Source organism: Lynx canadensis, chromosome B2 (assembly GCF_007474595.2).
Source record: "Lynx canadensis isolate LIC74 chromosome B2, mLynCan4.pri.v2, whole genome shotgun sequence".
Taxonomy (NCBI): domain Eukaryota; kingdom Metazoa; phylum Chordata; class Mammalia; order Carnivora; family Felidae; genus Lynx; species Lynx canadensis.
Window position 1 is genome coordinate 111,869,773 of NC_044307.1, and position 18,903 is coordinate 111,888,675.

The following is an 18,903-nucleotide window of genomic DNA, read 5'->3' on the forward strand; positions in this document are numbered from 1 at the left end:
ATGAAGTTTCCCAAGGAGGAGAAAGAAATTCTGTCTGGGGATGACAGCTTTGGTCCCTGCCTGTGGGTTCAATTTTGCCTGTGATTTTTCCTTTCCTGACTGCTGTCCTATGCTTAGCCAGTCCCCACAATCACATATGCCAATTCCTTGTGATAAACTTCTTAATATATAAATATATCTGCATAATCTCCTACTGGTTCTGCTTTTCTGGTTGAGCCCTCACTGAGACCCTGATTAGGTTAAATAAGACATGTCATTAAAATTAATTTCATATTATTCTTTTTACATTTTAAATATGTGGCTACTTGAAAATTTTAAACTGCGTATGTGGCTCACACTGTATTACTATCAGCCAGTGCTGGTTTAGTCTTAGGAGTGGGCAAACGACCTTTGAAAAACCTTAGGTCATCCACAGAGTTCAATCTTTTACAAATGAAAAAGAAAACTTGAAATTCTCCCTTGCCAGTACTATCTTGCTTCCTCCTTCCTATTCAGATCAACAGAGGCCACAAAGATTGGTGCCTTGTATAAATCAGGCCAATAAAGCAAGTAAAACGCCAAAGATTTAGAGTAGTCTGGACATGTTAAGGGAGTCACCTTTAAGAGATAATTTCTTACTCCTAGTTGGGATTGATTTGAATACAGAAATGGGATGAAATCTTCTAAATTAAAAGCTTACTTGAAATGCTACCTTCATTGTGAGAGAAGAAGGTCTTAAAGTTGTCATTTAGAATAATATTCTTCCTTTAGAGGTAAGTGCGTGTGCATGTGTGTGTGTGCATGTGTGTGTGTGTGTGTGTGTGTGTGTGTGCATGTTCTGCAGGCATCTATTGGCCACTCAGAAGAATAAAGCAGAGGTTCTGCAGCTCCCACAAAGGATCAGACTTGGGTTAGAATTTTCTGCAGGATCAAGTGCTAAAGGCCATCCTGCTTGGGCAAACCTGTCAGAGCCTCCTACCCTAATGTCATTTGGGGAAATACGCTGGACAGAGTGGTGTTTTGTGGGACTAGACAACCCATGTTCATCCATGGCTGGGTTTCCTGCAAGGCAGGTGGATGTTTGCACATAAGAGAACAGAAATAAGAAGCAGTAGCAGGAGCCAACTCGGCACCCCTTAGCTCTAGCTCCTTTGTACACAGCAGTATCCCATCAAAAGGGAATGAGCTGTAGATTGTGATCAGCATTGAAATGAGCAGAAGTCCATTCTAGAGGGAAAAAAATAAAGTGAGAGAAGACAAATCTCAACAAGGTTGGGATCAAGAGCACCATTCATGAAAAGGCAGGGGGAAATCCACTGATTTCCAAATACACGGAGAGAGTTAACTCCAAGAAGGAAGGTAAATCCTGGCATGTTGGATATATTTCACTACACATTTTCCTTAAGCAAAAATATAAATAAAATGAAACTAAAAGAGAATTAGACTGAAAAAATGGCAATATATTTCTGAGTATTTGTTTTTTACTCAACAGTAAATGGAGCAGACACAACCCAGTCCTATAACTCAGACCAATCTCAAGGATAAAGCCCTATTTTTTTTTTTTATTTTCCTGACTCCATCCTTCAGTCTTTTATGAGGACAGTCTCATGGCTCTGGACAGATCTACTTAGATTTCTCATAAGTGGAGGCAGGGATCATGGATTAAAATACACACACATACACAATAAGATCTTTACAGGTCACAATGAAATATGATGACTTACACAGGGATTTTCTTGTGTGCAGGACTGTCATCAACTAAATTTTTAACTCACTCGAAGACCCTTAGTATTTCTGTAGAGGCAAGTGAAGACTCACACAGCTAACCTTATAAAGGCATACATAGGCCTACATTTCTCTGCTTATAGAAGACAAAAGAAACTTATTTCTTATGGTTGAGACTTAAGGATAAATTACATCTCTCTCTGCATGTTTTACTGCAACACTGAATTTTCTTTGGTGACTGCATTCTATGGCAAGTGTGGATGCCTGTGGCTATCAGATGCCTGGAGAAACCAATGAAGCCTCTGCGCATGTGCCAGTTCTATCTCCTTACACTTGAGCCAGGAAATGATAACCATCCAGGCTCTTGTCCAATTGAGTAACAATGTCCTTCCAATTTAGACTTCAGAAGGATCTTTTTCTCACAAGCAAATGATATTTGATTTGTTACTCTCAACTGCTCTTTCCAGCTAAGAACCATTTATATAAGAATGTAAAATTAAATTTTAAAGATTCAAGTCACTAAAGGTAGAACTTTATCTCCCTATGGTTTTCAAAACCTTCCAAGAAAAATAAAATTCCCTGTATTATATTACAACTGGCTTCCAGTTATTTGCTAATTTCCATAGACTGGTGAATAACTCCATTTTGTGTAATATGACAATAATGTATAATCGTATAAAATTGCATTTAACATCATGACACTGTTTAGATACAGTTCACTTAGACCTGCACAAATCCTGGGTATGAGGGACAAAGAAGAAGATCAAAGCAGTTGTTATTTACCTCCAAATATATGTGTTTTCCAATTAGATTAATGCCCAGTGTCTATTAAGACATTATAATAAGTCACAGCACCAGATGCCAGTTGGAATCATAAGACATCTGGTAACAAGTAAACCTTAAAGATTGTTTTGTGGCTGAGAAGGCACAGAAGTCAAACTATCTCAATCCAGGTGTGAGACTGCCCACAGGTCCTTAAGGATACAAATCTATATTTGAAATTTGAGAATTGGAGAAGGGAAAAATAATATGGAAGAAGAGCAATAATTATCTCAATGTGTCAGGAGGGAAAAAGGAGTCATCAGTAACCGTACCTTAGAAGAGTGGAGCAGTACTCCACTGATGTTTACAGTGTTGGTAATGGTACAATTGTACTAAAAGATTTATGAAAAGGGCAAGTTATCACCACAGAATGTGGGAAGCATAGTCCAACTTTTTTCACTACTCCTGATTTTCCTCTGTAGTTTTCCTCCACATCTACAGGGAAGTATGAATAAATATAAGACATGGAGAAAAATAATAAGGTCTCCCTTTAAATCCTTATTTTTATTCATCTCCCACTCTAAAACTAAAAACATTTGAAGTCATCGGAAAACTTTATCAAGCTAGGCTCTAAATGCATTTACAAATTTCCTTCATTTAAGGAACTCAGGAAATTTAAACCTTGGCTTTTATGCTTTATAATTCAATGAAGATAATAAGGAAATATACCCTCCTCAGTCAGGCTGTTTCTCTAAAGTTCAAAGCCAAACAACCAATTAGGTCAGAGTCCAACGTCTCTGAGGAGGTGTTAGTCTCAGCACCAGACTCGTGAAGTGTTGGGAAAGTAAAAATTAGTAATATTGAGATTTTTCATTATTTCTGGGTTGCAATGATCATTAAATGATTATTTTAATAATTGTCATATGAAAGCTGGTATAAATCTATGGTATTCTAATGTAATTAAGATATGCATTTTTTAGAAAAAGTAGACACAGGTAAGTTATTAACAGATCTATACAAAAATATATCTGACATGTATTAAAATACAGCTTAGTGGTTAAGATAATCGATGCTAGAGTCAATCTGCCCAGTTGGAATCTGATTCCTTTTCTTACCAGCTGTGCAAACCTTATTTCTTCATCTGTAAAATGAGGTTATTAATAGTACCTTCCACATAGATTTACAGAAGAATTAAGATAAGTTAAAATGTGGGGCACCTGGGTGGATCACTTGGTTAAGCATCTGACTTAAGCTCAGGGCATGATCTCAAGCTTCGTTGGTTCAATCCCCATGGTGGGTTCTTGCACTATGCTAACAGTGAGGAGCCTGCCTCAGATTCTCTGGCTCCCTCTCTCCCTGCTCCTCCCCCACTCACATTGTCTTTCTCAAAACTAAATTAATAAACATTAAAAAATAATCTAAAATGTAAAGAATTTACAACAACATCTGGTTATCAAGTAAGCATACTGTAAATATTGGCTATTTTTATCATAATTACTTGTTTCTCTCATTAAATTCTAAATTGATGAGGGCAAGAATTATATTTATATTGTTCCACGTTAAATTTTCAATGTGTAACAATAGTGGCTGTCACATACCAACGACTTGATAAATATATAATAGGGGAGCCTGGGTGGCTCAGTCGGTTGAGCGTCTGATTTCGGTTCAGGTCATGATCTCACAGTTCATGAGTTCAAGCCCCACGTCAGGCTCTGTGCTGACAACTCAGAGCCTGGAGTCTGCTTTGGATTCTATGTCTCCCTCTCTCTCTTCCTCTTCCCTGCTTATGTATGTACTCTCACACTCAAAAATAAATAAGTACACATTTTTTTAAAAAGTCGAAGTAAGGATATTGAGTATTTAAAATTTTTTAAAATACTAGTAATAATTAGTACTTGTAGTAATACTAGTTTTTAATACTAAAATAGTTTTTTCGTGCTTTGCTTTATTTCAAAACTTATTCACAGATATTTATATAAAAAAGTAAGTCAACTATGAATTGAATATATTATACCTGTAATAAAATGTTGACAAATATCATGTCTCTTTCATTTGAAATAATTGGGGACAGGATTTAAAAATAGGACATGCAATTCAACATAACTTAAAGGAAGGGTCCATAATTTCTATCCCTTTTGTTCTACATGTTAGATGTTATTGCAGTTCTCCAGCATTCCCTATTGACACTTACGGTATTTCAATGATAATCTGCATTCTCTTTTATTTGATGGCACTTGTTATATACATATATTTTATACACAGAAATAATGAAATTTGACACTTGTTACACATATTTATGCTGGACATCTGAGAAGATAAGTATAGATTTCAGTGACCCTTTTGGTAGTCCAAATGGAACTTTTAGGTGTAACAGGGAATTTTCTGGTTCTCACAGTGTGTGCTGCATGGCCCATGGGAACACATAATTATTCAATAGACAAAGTCTTTAAAACTTCTCTAAATTAGAAGTGAAGATTCATTTCATTGGCTTGATTCTCCTTCTTCATCTTTAGACAGTTTAATTATATCAATATATAATCATCTAACCTCTATGTCTCCCACAGGGCCAGTGGTAATCATAACCAACAGATTTTCCCAAGACTCTGAGCTCATCTCCCAAATATAATTTGGGAGGAGAGGCCATGGTACTTAAAATGGGAGAGTCACTATCAGTAGCAATCAATGGGACCAAATTAGTGAAAATAGATTGTGTTAAATGAGTCCTAAGGATAACCTTATTTTGTAATGAAGTCTTCCTGAGTTATTTTGTATATTACGTGCATTTTGCTTATGATAGTTTAGTTGTAATTATAGAAGAGCTTATTTTTGAGTAGTTTATAATTTTGTTTAAGATTCAATGAGTGATATGCATTGAGGAAGGAAGGCACTTGGGATGAGCACCGGGTGTTGTGTGCAAGCAATGAATCACGGGAATCTCCCCCCAAAACCAAGAGCACCCTTTATATACTGTATGTTAGCCAACTTGACAATAAATTACATTTTAAAAAAAGAGTCACATGGTCAATTTAAAGCATATAATTTATCTCTATTAATATAACACATTGTTAACAAATTAAAAATATTATCAATTCAAGATTTTAAAATGACAGACTCAAGAAGTTAAAAAGATAATCTCTGTCACCAAGGCAACTGTACTGATTCTTTTAGATGGCAATCAAGTTCATTAAATTATTATGAGGCTGGTGGGTTTCAATGAATGCTTTTTATCATTATGTTTTCTCTATATATCTCACAAGCGCTAGACAATATAAAATGTCTTCTTACAATTTGTCTTACTTTAATATTGAAAATTCAAATTATTTATTCATTTAAACATAGAATCTCTTTTGTATGATTTTGCCAATTGTGATTAGGACACAAAAGTTTAATTATGATAAATAACCAAGCAAGACTAGTTAGCTATTTAGTGGCTAATTAAGGATTATTAAGGGAAAATATTATATTGAATACTGAGTAATTTAGATAAGCATTCTAAATCATGTGTATTTCTATGATTTTTCTGATAATATTTCTATTGTATTGATAAACAAGTTTGAGGAAATCACACTACTGACCATTAATGAAGAGTATAAAAAGGAATATATTCTTTCCCTCAAAGCTACCTAATATTTATGATTAAGTTGGTATACACTCAGATATAGTGTTAGACAATATTGAGGATAGTTTCCTTCAGGGATGTCGAATCCCATAAACATAAAAATGTTTGGTACCTTAATTTTGTTAGATTTGATTACTTGGTAAAGTTTTGTAAACTAAGCTCAACTTTTTCAAGAAAAATATTAGTCTCAATACTGCGTAATCTTGACCCCTACAAAAAACTTCAAAATAAATATGACAGTATCCGTCCAATCTCATTTTTGCCATTAGCTCAATAATCTTAGGTTAATCCATTTTTCCTCTTTGAATTGTACTTTTCCATCTATAAAAAGAGATACTATTTCCCATGTGTTCATAAGCCAGACAGAGGTGTAAATGACTACAAACAATACCTTTTGTAAGATAATTGCTGGTGGACTTTATGGATTTAGATGATGCTTTGACTGTGTGTTTCATATTTGATGATAAACTAGACAAGATCAATGTGGCTGTACACCAGAATCATCTGGAGAGATATTAAAATGTATTCCTGAGCTTCAGCCCAAAACTTAATCAATTAGTCTCTCATGGTGAGGAGCCTTTTAGGGATCTCCAATTTAAATAAGCTCTCAGGTGGTTTCAGAAGCACAGCCAGTAGTAGGAATTGTTGTCTAGACCAAAGTTTCTCAAATTTTAATGTGCATGAGTCGCCTGGGGATCTTCTTAAAAATGCAGATTTTGATTCATTTCATTTGGTCTAGATGAAGCCTGGTTCTGCATTTCTAAATCACTCTCAGATGATGCTAATGCCGCTGTCCCATGATCAGATGAAACTCTTGGTGAAACTATTAACATGTGACATCACAATTTAATAATAAAATCATAAAATATTATAGCTAGATAGAATATAATATCAGTAAAATCCAGCATCTTTGTTTTATAGATGTGAGAGCTGAGAGCCACTGGGATTAAGTGGCTTAACCATAGTAGCTAAACAGCAGAAGGGGAACCAATGCAAATATCTCCTCATCATATTCCTTCAAGTCTATCTCAATCATGTTTAAAATGTTGATGTGTTCAGCTGATGAGCATCAATTGTCAATAGTGATTCCAGTAGTCTAGGTTAATGTGACAGTGCTATTAACTTAGTTTGCATTTTATCATTCATGTTGGTATTTTTAATGGAAATTTATATAGAAGAACAGTCACTATGTATAAACAAAACATGTTATTATCCACTTATCTTCAACTCTCTCCCTTCCTGGTGTCACAATGCATAAAATCACTCATTTTTAGAATTAATCATTTGGGTTGCAATTATTCTCACCCATGTTGTGAGTTAGAAACACATTTTGGGGGGGGGGGGTTGAAAATACAGCTGCTTAAGGCTTGACCCCTGGAGATTCTGGCTGGGTAAATCTGAAGTGGGAAGGGATCTGGGATTCCAAATTAAAAAGACATCTGTGGCTTTCCTGCTAGAATTCATTATTGTTAACAGCATCCCTCCTCTAGTTTCAGGAACCAATCCTTTTTTAATCTCAGTATAAATAGTCCGGTTGATGCTAACCCCACTCTTTACTCCCAATGGTGAGTCTATTCTCTAGGTCTTGACAAAGTGCAGGTCCCTGGCAAACTGATTGATTCTAAGAAAGGCATGTTACTCAATAGAGATCAATGAGAGTCAACTACATTGTTTTTGCTGAAATACTTGGGGAAAAGCATAGGCTCCTTTCCTGAGTTGCTAAAGTAAGATACTTTTGGCCTCATGCTTCTGGTCATTGTAATTGCCACTAAGGAAAGGAAAGCCTGTCTGAGAATTAAGCAGATGAAGGAAAGCAGGGTCAGGAGCAAAGAGAGAGGATTTACTAATCACATTATTAAAAAACCTATATCTAACCATCCCTAAAGCCAGTTTTGCTCTTGTATCTTTCAGTCACTCAAACCATTAAAGTATTCTTTCCATTAAGTCAGTTTGAAATGAATTTTAGTCTCTTGTCATTTGAATCTGATACACAGAGTTGAGAACCACTGGGATGTTTTCTGTTTTGCTTTATTCTGAATTCATTTTATTTTTCAATAAACCATTCTAAAAACACATAATCTGGAATATGTAGCACTTTAAGCCATCTGTATTCAACCAACACCTCATTTCTTATGGTTTTAAGACAGGAAACCTACATATCTGGAGAGAATAGAGTCTGGAATAAATGAATGACACCTAACAGCTTCCCATTCATACACTTCTTCGATACTTATCCAATCTGATTTATAGGTAAGATCAAAGCAACACTGAGATCAGATTTTGGTGTCTGCATCGTGGGAAAGAAGGGTTTCTGAGACAACTCAACTCAGACCCAACCATTTTAGTATTTCTTGTTGGAGCAGTAATAATCTCAGTGCTTTCTTTGGCATGTCCCTACAGGCTCTGGTTCCACATACCATTATTTGTGGTAGTATCTCCCTACTGTTATTTACTTACTAATCATCCTGGTTCTAGTTTGCTTGCCACGATGGAAATGAGCTCTAGAAAGTAGCACAAGATACAAAAGTTGACTGACCCGTTAGATCCAGAGTTCACTATAGCTGCAACCCCATTGAGAAGTGAATCTCTGGATCACTCACCAGATCTTCCTTTACCTCAACCTTCTCAGACTTTTTTAGTCTGAGTCTGAGTCCACCTCCAAGTCTGCTGTCTGTTCTCTCTGTGCTTTGTCACCCTGTCATTGTAGGTCTGATCAATAATAAGAAAAACAGGCAGAAGATAAAGCAGTGAGTTCCTTGTGTAGGCCCAGGGTAATATGCAGCTCTGCAGTTATGGAAGTGAGTTTTGATCCAGACTTACTGTGTGAAGAGGTCCAAAGATAAATGTATCTATTTAACAAGGTTACTAGGGCCTACCTAGTAACCAATATTCTGAGCCTATGAATTTTAACAAGTTTAGTCGCCTTTCCATTTCCTCTCCTTTTTTCACTCACCATATTTTTCAGACACTTAATGTTCAGCCTGGTGTAAGCCACTGAAGCTGCCAGCAAAGATGGATGCAATGAAATCTTTGGCACAGAAACTTGTCCATCTATCTTACTCCCGATGACGTGATACAACCTTCTCAATGGCCTAATCCTAAAGTCTTGAATATTTATGATGCACACATTTCCTGGTTCTTCCTCATTCACCCTGACTGCAAAGAGCTATTGTGGGTTTCAATCAAGTGAGAAAAATACACAATAAGAGAACTGAGTTTAAATTTACTGGGTTCTTTTCAAACCAAGGAGTTTTAGGGAAATTTAAAAACATGACTATAAGGAGGATGTAATTTGTTGTGCTCTAAGTAGAGAAGAGCCTCTCCCTCCGCTGTTGACATGCATCAGGTACAATCTTACAGAATGAGCTTTCATATTTGAGTCCAGTTCAAATTTAAGGGCAGGTCCTTATTTCAAAGAGCAAGTAATTAGGCAACAAGGAAATTCAATGTAATGTAGTAGGGTCTCTAGTTCCGTCCTCTAAGGCAAACAATGATTTAACACGTAAGGCCACCAATGCCCCTAATTTTGAAAAACAGTTCTTCCTTCCCAAAAAACTGAATGTGCATAGATCCAAATGACTAAAACTATTTTTTCTTAACTTTAAATCTAGACATGGAAATGACATTATAAAATGTGATTTCTTGTTAGGAGACTATTGTTGTCTTCTAAAATTACATATTCCAAAGGACATAACTGTTATAATGATTATTCTTATGTACAGAGTTACTACAGACTGAGGTTTAACTAAAAAACTGTAAAAGGGAGATAAGTATATTCATTATGTTGCACTGAGAAATGTGAGTACAAAAAATTAAAAAGCTATATATCCCTTAAAGAATTATACTCTCTGTCGATGTTTACCCAATCTGAAAAGTCAGCTTCACATAAAGACCAATACAGAAATGTGAGAGAAAAATCATGCTAGGTTTCTGATAAACTGGTAATTTATTTTTGAAAAAGAAACAGAAAAATACCTACACCTATGATGAATGGATATATATTCTTAACTTTCCTTTAAGAATACTAGATTTTCACTCTCTCTCTCACTTTCTTCCTCTATCTCTTAAGCTCTCCCTCTCTATCTGTTTGTGTTATTAAGCCTGCTATGCTATTAACTTTGGCTTGGAGAATTTATGAATAATTAAGAGAATTAAAACTATTTATGTATTTTTATTATATTTCTATTTTTGCCCAAAACAGAGTTTATCCATTTGCTGTATAATTAGTTATTCATATTTTCATCCACTTTAAGTTCAGTTTGCATGTGATCACATCATCATTATCAAATATGCAATGCCCCAATTATTTGATCTCATTTACTATCTCAATTGATCATCTATTCATTAAATTTTTCAGTAAGGTCTTTTCAGTACATTATACTAAATAAGGTGATCTTTTTACTCACATGCAATTATTTGGCTGTAGAATACAATGTTACATTGATCCTGATTTTGGTAGGGAATAATTAACTTTATTAGCCATATCATATAAAAGCTCCATTACAGTCATTTATTTATTATTTTATTTCACAAATTTTCATCATCAACATTTGGGAATGTTGTACCCAAAGACTTACATGTTCTCCTCCACCTAGCATATTGCTCGAACCATAAAAAACACTTGAAAAAGATTTACTGAAAAATAAATTTACTGAAGGGATAAAACATGTCAGTGTCCTGAACTAGTGATTACCTCTACATGAGTCAACATTGTAGACTATGGTGGAAATGAGCCCTCATCCTCTGAATATTCTCACTACAAATCCTCAGGTTATCCAGAAAAGAAAATGTTTGTTTTCATTACAATGACATTAATTTTTTTCCCTTAGACATTACCTTGGCAAAGCTTGGAAAACCGCATCTCCTTCCATATTTTGAAGATAACTTCTAAATTTTTTATCATAGTTAAAAAGTTGCAAATAATTTACAGGTTATTATAAATTTTGACTTTTGAAAATAAAATTTCTTCATGTCTCTAAAAAAATCAGGTGAATGGACTCTAAATACTACAATGTTGTGAGACTCTTCATTATGGATTTAAAATATCACAACAAGCTCTTTTTGAACATTTGGAAATTGTATATCTTTATTCTTTTTAAATTCATATTTTCACCCCATTTCTTTCACAAAATTTCATTCAAGAACAATATATTTTTATCACTGGGAATTTTTTTCTTGATAACTATGATATAGTGTAATTTATATACTAAATCTTGAATTTATTTCATATCCTATGGTTATAATAATCTAAAGGTTACTATCTTAAGAATTTTTATAAAATATAATTAAACCTGAAAAGCAAAATTATATTAGAAAGACATCTATCTCTTTATGAGATGCATAAAACTTCAATAAGTTTGTGGGTTTGTGGATATGATATACAGATGGGATTAGATAAGTTTCAACAACAAATCTAACCCTCTTGTTTACTTTTAACGATACAAATGTTGAGAAGCCTTGTGAAAATGTATGCATACATGCATACATATGCCTTATGCATGAACATGTATATAAGAGCTACACATACATGTACACACACATACACAGAGATGACAATTTTATTACAGTAATGTTTACTTTTTTAAGTGTTCTTCCAAGTAATGGTAAAATGACATAGGGAATTAATAAGAAATTTATTTTCAATGATCTCTCCGCTGAGTAATTGATTAATGCTTTCTTCAATTATATTGGAAACAAAGGTCTGAAAAACACATGATTTGCAAAAGATTTGCTACTCTATTCTGAAAGTCATTTACTTTCTGAATTCCCTGGAAGTAAAATGATTTTATTAGGCTCTCCAAATGACTGCTAGATATTTCTACTATTCTCAAATAGGAATCTTTGTGCAACCAACCAATTTTCCAGAAAGGATAAAAAAAAACCCAAAATATTGTAAATTGTAATGATTTTGGATAAAATTATGTCTTGCTTTAGTATATTCATCTAAACCCTGGGTACTGCTCACTTTATTTATGTTTGCCATTGTTATTTATAATGTTTTCCATGTTAGCTAATAGACAAACCAGCTTTTATTTTCAAACCTCTTACTCAAATCAAATTTACCAATCTCAAAAAATATAATTTTGTTTTGCAGTTCAAGAATAATTTTAGTTTGGGGGCGCCTGGGTGGCTTAGTCGGTTAAGCGGCCGACTTTGGCTCAGGTCATGATCTCACCATCCGTGAGTTCCAGCCCCGCGTCCGGCTCTGTGCTGACAGCTCAGAGCCTGGAGCCTGTTTCAGATTCTGTGTCTCCCTCTCTCTGACCCTCCCCCGTTCATGCTCTGTCTCTCTCTGTCTCAAAAATAAATAAACGTTAAAAAAAATAAAAAACAAAAGAATAATTTTAGTTTGCATCTTGAGGAAATTATTAAGAAAGAATAAATTTTGCAACACAACTGGAAGATATGTTACTAAAAGTAGATGAAAAGGCTAAAATGAGGTGGAGTTAACATAATAAATTTATTTTATTTAAACTTTTTAAAAATTTTTATTTATTTATTTTTAGAGAGAGAGAGCACATGTACACAAGTGGGGAGAGGGACAGAGGAAAGAGAGAGAGAAAGAGAGAGAGAGGGAGAGAATCTTAAGCAGGCTCCATGCTCAGCATGAAGCCCAACAGGGGGCTTGATCCCATGACCCAGGAATCATGAACTGAGCTGAAATCAAGTCAGACTCTCAACAGACTGAGCCACCCCTAATAAATTTATATTACTAATAAGTTATAAAAATCAGACAAAACAATATTCTATTTTACCTTATTTTATTTGGACTAATGTCATGTAATATATACATAAAATTTTCAATTGTTTATGAAGCTAAGAGCATGATAAAGAGTTTGAAATTTCAGCAATATATATGTGAAGGGATATAAAATTCTAAGGTTTTACTTTTGGGACTTAATAAATATGTTTCAAATATAAAAGAAATGACTCATAATTTTTTTAACTACCATAAAGTTATATAATGTATTAAGCATTTCATATATTTAAATATGTATATTTTAAACCAGTAGCTAGCATATAGTTTTATACTTTTTATTAATAGGAGGTAGAAAATACATGTAACATAAATAGCATATAATGAATAAATGTTGCATAATGTATTATACATATATACACACATGTTCATATATGTGTATATACATAGAGTAAATTGTTTCCTCACCTAGTATATGACTTAAGTTTTTGTTGTAGGAGATATAAAATACTAAGCATTTTACATTAGATGAAATAATATGAGATTTGGCTATAATTAGATTAGATATTTTATAATATAATTACATAAAATGTTGTTAATTCAGTGCATCTTAAAAGTTTGGTTGTCTCAGAAAATATCCCAGCTATATTTAAAAAAATCAATGTCACTAAACTACACTGCTTTGGTTGTTTCAAAGTGCTCTTTCAAGCCAATGACAGTTCGCAAGATCATATATTGAGAATAACTGAAAAGAATTATTTATTTTTAAATTTTTAAAAGCCCTTGATAGCTTTTAGTATTTCCTACCTATACTCTTTTTGCTTTGCTCTTGAATCTCCCTCAAGAGCAATCCAATCTTTTACATTATTCAGCTAAATAAAAGGTAAAGTCATTAAGTGTAACTTATCGTTGCTCTAATCTACAATCTCCTCCACACCATCATATCTCTGGTGTCAGAACATCCCGTCATGAAAAAGAGCACTTGTGTATCAACATCATGCTTCTCCTTTAGCAGACGTATGAAGATGGACCAGAAAGACCAAGAGGTCAAGACCTTTCCTCTTGGTCTTTCTGGTCAGCATTCTAGCAATTTTAGGATGGGCAAAGTCTATTTCTTTATGTTGTAAAGTAGAATACTATTATGAACTTAGGTGTGTTTTCAGGCAAATTACTTTTAAGAAAGCATACAGATGTAATTTCATTCCTTTATAGCTATCTGCACTTGTGTACCCTGGGAAAGTAAGGAGTCAACATCCATAACGTATACTGTACCGGGAAGAAGTTACATAACAGGAGATCCAGATAAACAAAGCACACCTACCATACACAGCCAAAAACTGTTTCAGGAATTATGATTTACAACGGTATTTGTTTCTCATAGTTATAAGTTTCAAATAATTATATAATAAAATATAAAATTTTATAATGATTCAGTGCCTTGGACTCATCATATAGTGTTTGGTAATAGAATTTACTATTTTAAAATTTTGACAAGCTGAAAAGTAAATATGCATAAAGAATATAAAGACACTAGGTACTACATCTAATGCCCTGAAGCTATATTTATTTATAACAACATAAGCCACAGAATTGCAGATTCAAAAATGTCATCCATATTAATAATTTACTTAATAATCAACCCTCAACTCTGAGATTGTTTGACTCAACCATTATTCTACATCAAATTCAACCTGTGAACTCCACCCATAAATAACAGGATGGCTGAGTTTTTAGTTTGATGAAAATAGCAACTGGACAAATGAAACTAACATTTTAAGTGCATTTAAATAAAATGCTTCATAGAGACACAGGACAGTTAAATAAACAATTCCACGGCCTGATGACTTAGGTAATATAAAATGGCTAAATAGTATTGAATATATCTGAATGGGAAAGAGCATTCACGAGGAGACCAACAATCATTTACTTATGGATGAAAATCAAATGTTTTAAGAGACTGTCATTCTAGATTACCAAAAACATACTTCTTAAACCACAATTTTTAAATATGCAAATGTATAAAATAATCCATCATAAAATAGAGATAAGTTCATAGCATCTCTTCTCTAATAAAAATATTTGAAATTTGCTTTTAAAAACAGAATACATAAAAAGTAAATAAATAGAAATAAAAACAGAATATGTATTGGAAATGTTTTGTTTTTAGAAATGTTTGTAAAATATTATATATTGCCTTAAAACTCTCCTCGCCTCTATGACTCTACAAAGGAAAAGACTATAAATAAAAAATAGTAATTGTAATGAAATATATTTCCTTCAGTCTACTTTAACTAACGCTCATTATTACATAGCTTTTATACCCAAGGTAGGGTATCTGTTTCCTCAAATGTCCATTCATGCAACCCTCTGAATTATATTATTAAGAAAATAATAATAAGCGCCTGGGTGGCTTAGTTGGTTAAGTGTCTGACTTTGGCTCAGGTCATGATCTCATGGTTTGTGAGTTCGAGCCTTGCATCAAGCTCTGTGCTGACCGCTTGAAGCCTGGAGCCTGCTTCAGATTCTGTGTCTCCCTCTCTCTCTGCCCCTCCCTTGCTTATGCTCTGTCTCCCTTTGTCTCTCAAAAATAAATAAATGTTAAAAATTAAATATATATATCTATTTAATATATATACATTCAGATTTTAAGTCTACTCTTCTTTTGGTAATCTTTCAAGACATTAGTGTACATGGTTTTAAACACATATATCACTTAGACTGTTTTAACTAATGAGCATTGTTGACATGTTTTTAAAAAAAAAAAAGTATCCTTAACAGCTATTTAATAGTCTTTCTGTTGATTTTATAAAATACGGCAATAATTTAAAGAATAATAATTAAACAGCTTTATGCAGATTTGCAATTTATGCTAATCATTACATGAAACAATTTTAAAATAATCCCATAGGGAAATTCAAATCAAAAGGAAAGAACAGACTATTAAATTCTAGATATTGATTTATGAAGAATATGATCCTATGATTTTCTTGTAGAATTCAATTTATAAGTAAGAAAATATTTGTTTTTCTCCCTTCCTTTTCTGATTGGAATACACAATATACATAACCTTTTGTTTCCAGACAATGGCTAGTAACTCATTAGCTTAAACTTTTACTGTGTTCTAGGCACTATCCATTGGAGATCAGCTATTAAAAAAAAAAAAAAAAAAAAAAAAAAAGCTGTTTCTAACCTCAAGAAGTTTAAAACTAATCTAAGAATCTCTAAACCTGGATTTGATGGCTGAACTATGGCTTGAGTTCTTACATTCTCATCCTGGATTTGTGATCATGAAACCTTTCTCCTCTTGATAACTTCACAAACACTTTCATTTCTGGCTTTCTCACATTTGAGTATCACTAGCTCAGCTCTCTTTTGTTGGATAAGTTACAAATTCAAATTTTCCAAATTAACATAAACTAAATGGATTTTACCCCAGAGAGTGAGATAATCATCATCTCCTCAGGCAAGGCTAAAGCTCTAAATTTGGATCCCACTGTTTGTATCTATAGGAGGTCTAGGCAGATAGCAACAGAAGCCAGCAAGTTCTCCCCTGGAGTAAACACTCCCCAAAGCCTCTGCTGAATATGTGCAGCGATGACTAAAACATCACAATTGTATCAAGTCTGGCTATGTGTTGGCTGTTTCTCATTCCAAATATACCTCAGGAAGGTATCCTTTCTCCTTTTGTCCCTTCTAGAAATAATTCTCCCTTCTTCCTATAAAAATACTTGCCCCTCTGAGGTTTTTGCCCCATAGCCATACCTCTTTGTCCTAGCCATATTGCTTCCATCTCTTGGATTCATGACAATCATGGGCAGTTATTGAAAAGCCTGGCAAAATCTATTTCTGCAAAGAATCCCTCCATACCAAATCCAAGTACACCCAGGTGACTCTATTCCTTTGGGATGATGCATGGCACATACTGACTGATATGTCTTTGCCTCCAAGATTATTATTTTGCACACTATCTCATATACCCTGTCCCCTACTTATCACCTAAAAATGAAGAATATTAATAGTGACAGTAAAATAAGAAGAAAATGAATAAAAATTTAAAATCTGGCCACAGTGAGAATAAAGAAAATGGGCATCACCATTTTCTGGGCCATTTCTGTGTCTACTGAATTCATTCCTCATTCCTGTAATTCCAACTCACACAGATCTATGTGTAGATGAATTCACACATATCCTGAAGAAGGCACCAAGTAATCAACTGAAAAATAATAGGGTCAGCTTTATTGGAGAGAATGGAGTATTTCTCTACCTACCTATAAAATTTGATCTAATCATCGAACAAAAACTGTACATTGAAAGTAAATTAAGGTTCCAAATCATGTAAAATATATTTTGAGTCATGCTGAAAAATGAGCATTACCATAAAAGGGGAAAAATGCATTATTAAAGGTAAAAACAACCAACCTTTTTGTTTCAAGGGAGGCTCCTCTATTTCTCCTAGACCAAGACAAAAACAGTGAATTAGAAAAACCTTTAGCTTAGCATAATACTGTTTCTCCATTTTCCCATTTTCTTTTGTTCATTAAAAAAGCCATCCATTAGTTTTGACATTAGTAGTCTTTATATTACTTTGCCTCCCAAATTCCAGTTTTTAAGTATAAACTTTGTTTATGTACATTTATGTGAGATAGTTTCACTTTTATGAGTTCAATAAAAGTGTGGCAGCAATCCAAATTATACATTATAGTTCATATATCATGTTCATTTCTATTCTCTATTGTTCATCTCGACCTCTCACTGGGGCCAAACAAATACAAATTCAGACAAAGTCATAGAGAGGTCTAAAATAATAAGAGCTTTCCTGGTAGTCAAGGTAGTCTGATGACTGAGGCTGACCCTAAAAAATGTCATGTAGAAGACAAGATCATTATGCTTTGTTCTTTTCACATCCATTCAATAGCAGTTTATGTATGGTTGGAGTTTATTTTCTTTTGTTTATTAATATATATGAGAAAGTACATAGGTTAGCTGCATAATTGTGACATTTAGAACATTTCCCTCCATTACACCTCCATTTGGTTCAATCAATTTACTTTTTATTATGATTTTAGGAGAATTGCTTTCTGCTATTTGACTATGAATATGACTTACATGTATAAAACATATGTCTATCAAGTTTTACTGTTGTTATTTCAATCTTCCTAAGGATAAACTTGAGAAATAGCTACAATTTTTTTCCCAAAGAAGCATATAAATGTGAGTTCCTATTGTGAGTTTGTAGTATTGCATAATAAGACCCTCTCTACGATAATGCTACCCTCATGGTAGCATTTAATGTTGACATCTTTGTCATAAAGGCAGATAAACCGTAAGATGAAAGCCAAATAGAGACCAATTTACTGAGTTTGGCAGCCTGTTGATAAGCTATTAGAACTCAGAAGTGTATTCATTTTGGGTTAGCCTGACCCAAGTGCTCATTTGTGTTTAAACTTAAGAAAACCACTGTAATACATAACTAAAATTGGTCCAAGAAGTTAGATGTGTCTCTATGCTTTGTACCTTTATCAGTGTCCTCATCCCCATCATCATCATCTTCTTCATCACCCTCAGACGAGATGATGTCAGACAACAAAGAAAAGAAGCCATAGACCCAGTCGGTGGTTTCTTCCACAGCATCATGTACAAGTTTTAGAGGATCTGAGCCAATCTTGGAAATAGAGCTTGCTAAAAGTAATTAAAAATAAGAGAAAAATTTTACAATCATCCCCAAAGAAGCTAAGGAAAGCTGTTTTTACTGATTTGTGCTTTTGACACAAAATATGTCAATTTTATAAATGTAAATATCTCTTAGCTACAATTTTTTGGGGGGCTCAGAAATAGAAAGTACATTTTGTCATAGTATGCATAGGTATTCAGTTAAAAAAAAAGTTTTTGAATATCTATGGTACCAAACACTATTTAGTTACCAAGAAAGAAATTGTCCTTGAAAAGCTTATAATCTAAATAGTAGTTTAACACAGGGCAAAATTAGAAATGGATTGAAATAATGTGTATCTATGTTATTCAAATTGGTATATCCACTGTAAGTTATGGATGTTCAGGCACAGAAGAAATCACTGTTGGCCCATATTATACTGGAAAGCATCATGGAGAAGATGGCTCTGTA

At 33.8% G+C, this 18,903-nt stretch overlaps 1 protein-coding gene across 1 annotated transcript in view; it reads right to left on the minus strand.

Annotated features, from left to right (window-relative positions):
- The window catches only part of TRDN (triadin), a 398,565-nt gene that overhangs the window by 304,374 nt on the left and 75,288 nt on the right, over positions 1-18,903 (minus strand). Inside the window, 2 exon segments of the mRNA XM_030316258.1 lie at positions 17,202-17,234; positions 18,297-18,461. Coding sequence (XP_030172118.1) covers positions 17,202-17,234; positions 18,297-18,461 — 198 coding nt within the window.